The sequence below is a fragment of the Etheostoma spectabile genome, chromosome 24, assembly GCF_008692095.1.
Source record: "Etheostoma spectabile isolate EspeVRDwgs_2016 chromosome 24, UIUC_Espe_1.0, whole genome shotgun sequence".
Classification (NCBI taxonomy): domain Eukaryota; kingdom Metazoa; phylum Chordata; class Actinopteri; order Perciformes; family Percidae; genus Etheostoma; species Etheostoma spectabile.
Genome location: NC_045756.1, coordinates 601112 through 606657, shown reverse-complemented (window position 1 = coordinate 606657; position 5546 = coordinate 601112). Strand labels below are relative to the sequence as shown.

Sequence of the window (5546 nt, the reverse complement as noted above, 5' to 3'; positions counted from 1 at the left end):
GGACAAGGAGAGATAAAGGAAGGGACAAGGAGAGATAAAGGAGAGACAAAGGAAGGACAAGGAGAGATAAAAGGAAGGGACAAGGAGAGACAAAGTAGGAAAAAGGAGAAGGAAAGAGGGGAAAAAGAAGAGGAAAATCTCAGTTACCACTCAGTGTAAAAGGTGCAAAGGGGATGTCTAATATCTGGATAATATCTGAGCCTTTACTCCTGGATGCCCCATGTTTGTTTGGAGATTAATGGACACTGTGTGAGACATGTGGACACTTGATGTTAAGGAGACAATTTACACTTTGTATTAGCATGCAATCTGTCCATGATTGTCTTTCCCAGGGCCCAGAAGTCTTATTTAACCCAAATGGGAATGCGACCGGTGCAGTTCAGCCAAAACATGTTGAAAAGTGAGCTTAAATGATGTAAAGATAACATACATTTCTGTTTTTTTAATAATTACAACCATAAGCTAGTTAATACGTTAGTTAGCGGCACACATACCTGCGTTTTAAAGCTCTGTGATTGGATGTTTTTTACTGAAATGCACCCTGGGAATCCTCGTTAACTTCTCTTCTTTTTAATCTGTGAGAAATCAGACTTTTTCTAACGCAGTTGTTCATCTTTTCATGATTCAACGAGGACAGTTTTGTCCATTTAAAGCTGAAGTACCACTTGTTTACATATACATCAGCAATAACGGACTTTAACTGTAATATGCAATTACTTTCCACTGCACTTTAATGTGGATAGTTTGTCCAAACTGTATTTGTACTACCTTAAAATCCATCGTTTTACTGCTCATTTTAGCCTAAATTATTATATATATCCATCTGTAAAAATTATATTTATAGTAATATCCACCTGTATATTATATTCAATACATATCCAGCTGTAAATGCTAGTTATCTATATATTATATTATATTCATAGGCCAAATCTATCTGTAAAATTTTGTTTATAATAGTATTCATCTCTATATTTATCCAGTACATAGCCATGTCCTGCACTTATGGAACCAGTGTATATCCTGCACCTGCTGCTATTGCACTTCTGGTTAGACCTACCTGTACCTGTACCTGTGTAATGACAATAAAGTTGAATTTAATCTAATTTAATCTGATCTAATCTAAAAAGAGCTCCAAATATCAGAGGCCAACACTCTGATCTTTCAACAAAACTAACCAGACTTTTATTTCCTGGAAGAATTAAAAATAGCTTCTTATAGTTTGTAACTCTGTCAGGATTTTTTCTAGCTTTAGCGACAATAAAACTGTAAAACTACAGGTTTTAAATCATCCTTTCAGCCATATACAGCCTGTAGATATTTTTACATTGAGTATATATTATATATTAATTAATTTTATGGAAATTACATGAAGAACTCACTGATTTACGCTGTCTCCTCCTCTGAAATCCCCTGATTTGTGGTTGTTAAAAGTGCAGATGAGCAAAAATAAACACATTAAAAAGCTACAAAAGTCTCACAGAAGCAGAAATATGGACGTGTCCAACCTGGGGACAGGTGGGACGAGTGGCAGGTGAGACGGAGGGGAAGAGACAGAGCTGCTCAGATAGTTAAGATGCAAGCAAGAAGAAAGTTAGTGATGAGGGATGTAAGGAAAACAAGAACGTTAGAAAGATAAAGGAAGCAAAGAGTTGGCCATGTTGCCTTGTCGGGCTGCGATAAGACAAGGTGTGTGTCTGCTATGAGACAAGGTGTGTGTCTGCTATGAGACAAGGTGTGTGTCTGCTATGAGACAAGGTGTGTGTCTGCTATGAGACAAGGTGTGTGCTGCTATGGCACAGGTGTGTGTGTGCTATGAGACAAGGTGTGTGTCTTAGAACAAGGTGTGTGTCTGCTATGAGACAAGGTGTGTGTCTGCTATGAGACAAGGTGTGTGTCTGCTATGAGACAAGGTGTGTGTGCTGCTATGAGACACGGTGTGGTCTGCTATGACAAGGTGTGTGTCTGCTATGGACAAGGTGTTGGGTGCTGCTATGAGACAGGGTGTGTGGTGCTATGAGACAAGTGTGTGTGCGCTATGACAAGTGGTTGCTGCATGAGCAGGTGTGTGTTGCTATGACAAGTGTGGTGCTATGAGACAAGGTGTGTGTCTGCTATGAGACAAGGTGTGTGTGTGCTATGAGACAAGGTGTGTGTGCTGCTATGAGACAAGGTGTGTGTGCTGCTATGAGACAAGGTGTGTGTGCTGCTATGAGACAAGGTGGTGTCTGCTAGAGACAAGGTGTGCTGCTTGACAGGTGTGTGTGCTGCTATGAGACAGGTGTGTGTTGCTATGAGACCAAGTGTGGTGTGCGGACAAGGTGTGTGTGTCTGCTATGAGACAAGGTGTGTGTCTGCTATGAGACAAGGTGTGTGTGCTGCTATGAGACAAGGTGTGTGTCTGCTATGAGACAAGTTGTGTGTGCTGCTATGAGACAAGGTGTGTGTGCTGCTATGAGACAAGGTGTGTGTGTGCAAGTGTAGTCACACTGCTGCAATTGTATATGTTGTGTATTATTGTGTATGCATTGCTGCAAAGCCTCAAATTACTGACAGTTGGATTAGTGATACACACACAAGTGTGAGTCACTAACATGGGACAACATGAGGACAACATGGGACAACATGAAGACAACTGAGGACAAATGAGGCACATGAAGACAACATGGGGCCACATGAGCAACATGGGCCTGAAGAAACATGAAGACAGTGAGGACAACATGAGGACAACATGAAGACAACATGAAGACACATGAGACAAATGAGGCAACATGAGGACAACATGAGGCAACATGAGGGACAAATGGGGCAACATGAAGACAACATGAGGACAACATGAGGGCAACCTGAGGGCAACATGAGGGCAAAATGAAGACAACCGGGGACAACATGGGAACACATGAGGACACATGAGAGGCAACCGAAGGCACATGAAGACAACATGAGGACAATGAAGACAACATGAGGACAACATGAAGACAACGAGGACAACAGGGACAACATGAGGGCACATGAGGGCAACATGAGGGCAACATGAATACAACATGAGGACAACAGAGGGCAACATGAGGGCAACATGAAGACAACATGAGGAAACATGAGGGCAACATGAAGACAACATGGGCAATGAAGACAACATGAGGACAACATGAGGACAACATGAGGACAACATGAGGCCACATGAGGAAACATGGAACATGAGGACAACAGGCACATAGGCACATGAGGCCACATGAAGGACAAAATGAGGACAACATGAGGACAACATGAGGACAACATGAGGGCAACATGAGGGAACCTGAAGACAACATGAGGACAACATGAGGACAACATGAGGGCAAAATGAAGACAACATGGGGACAACATGGGGAACACATGAGGGTTAAAGGGCCAGCAGCGAGTTGCCTTTAGACCTGGTCTGCTCTGAGACCCTTTTCCCTTTACTACACCTGAGATCCAGCTCCACCAGGTGTCCCCCCTTGCTCACCTGACTTGACGCTGCAGTGGATGTGGGCCTTGGACTCGTAGTAGACCCAGTCGAAGCCGGCCTCCACCGCCAGGCGGGCCAGCATGGCGTACTTGTTCCGGTCCCGGTCCGAGGTGGTGATGTCCACCGCCCGGCCCTCGTAGTGCAGAGACTCCTCCGAGTGGTGTCCGTCCTCGTCCCAGCCCTCGGTGACCCGCAGCCGGACCCCGGGCCACAGGTTCATCACCGAGATGGCCAGGGAGTTCAGCTTGTCTTTGCAGCGCTGGACAGAAGAGACAACGATGGGTCGTTGGACACTTTACATTCAACACAAGTTGGACACAAACTGCTGGAAGAACAGTATTACTCATCAAAATACAGGAAAACTACATCAACTACTGTGAACAAATACTTCTGGCAAAATAGTGTACATCTAAATATGTGAACATATATATATATGTACATACATATATATATATATACATACATATATATATATACATATATATACATATATATATACACATATATATACATATATATGTACATACATATATATATATACATACATATATATATACATATATATACATATATATATACACATATATATACATATATATACACATACATATATATATATATACACATATATATATATATACACACACACACACAGACGTATATACACATATACGTATATATAAATATACAAATATACGCATATATACACATACACATATATACGCATGTATACATATAAACATATATACTTACATATACATATATACACATACATATATATATACACACACACACACACGGACATACATACACACACACATATATATACATATATACATATATATATATACATATATACATACGCATATATACACACACACAGACATACATACACACACACACATATATATATGTATATATATACACACACGTGTGTATGTGTATATATATATATTATATATATATATACATACACATGTGTGTATGTGTATATATATATATTATATATATATATGTGTGTATATATACATACATATATATACACCCATACATACGCATATATAGCCTACACACACACAGACATACATAACACCCAAAGTTTAAAAGACGCCATGCTGGTTTTGTGTGTGTTTATTTAAAGTGACATTGTTCTCCCGCATGATCCCAGACGGCGTACAGTACTTGACCTTTGACCTTCTCCCTGAAAAGGTTTTTAAAACATGTTTAAAGAGATTTTAAGCGTGTTTTTATGTATTTATGCATAGTTTATCACTCCAGACGTGACCTTTGAACTTCTTCCTGCCGTTTGAATGCTGCACTAAGAGCCTTTAAACCAATCAGACGGCGGCAGAAACCCCCACTTCACCAAATCCCCGTCACACCACATCCCCCCTCGCCACCCCCCCCCCACACTTGTCTGTGGCTCGGCCTTCCCACAATGCACCTCTGCTGTCCCGGCTTGGCCTGATGTTTGCTCTCTGTGGTGAGTGAAGGGAGGCTAAGTTAAGGATGGATGGATGGATGGATGGATGGAGGTGGGACTGTGAGGTTTTAAGGTGGTGTAGGGGGGCGGCTCCATGAACAAGAGGTCCTCAGGGTCCCTCTAAACCCGGCGTCTGGTCGGGGTGAGCAAACAGAAGGTAAGGGGGCCGAGAGAAGGACTCATTCAACTCCCAAAGTCTCCCAAATAAATCCTCCAGTCAGCTCCGTTAATCTAATCCACAGCCGGGCCGCTTTGTCTGGGGGGGGTTGGGGGGGCTTGGGGGGGTGGATTTATCTAATGTGAAGTCTCAGGTGACACCCCAGATACACCTGGTGTCATGTTGCCACATTAAAAAGGGGGAGAATGGGTTTTTAAAGGGTGTCAGATCGATCTGAATTAGACCTTTTTCCTTTAAAACGAACACATTTTAACAGTTAGACACGAGATGGGATGAAGGCTAGAGGATGATTTGGTTTCCTCGGCAACTATCATGTTATTCCCCAATGATGTGCACATTTTTAGGCATCCCCTTGTCAAATGGCTTGCAAAAGGGAGCAAATAGGTGCCATAAAGGGG

At 42.0% G+C, this 5546-nt stretch overlaps 1 protein-coding gene across 1 annotated transcript in view; it reads right to left on the bottom strand.

Annotated features, from left to right (window-relative positions):
* LOC116674185 (indian hedgehog B protein) overlaps window positions 1–5546 on the bottom strand; it is a 15044-nt gene that overhangs the window by 5472 nt on the left and 4026 nt on the right. Inside the window, exon 2 of the mRNA XM_032506713.1 lies at window positions 3485–3746. Within this exon, the coding sequence (XP_032362604.1) occupies window positions 3485–3746 (262 nt within the window). The remainder of the gene's footprint in view (window positions 1–3484; window positions 3747–5546) is intronic.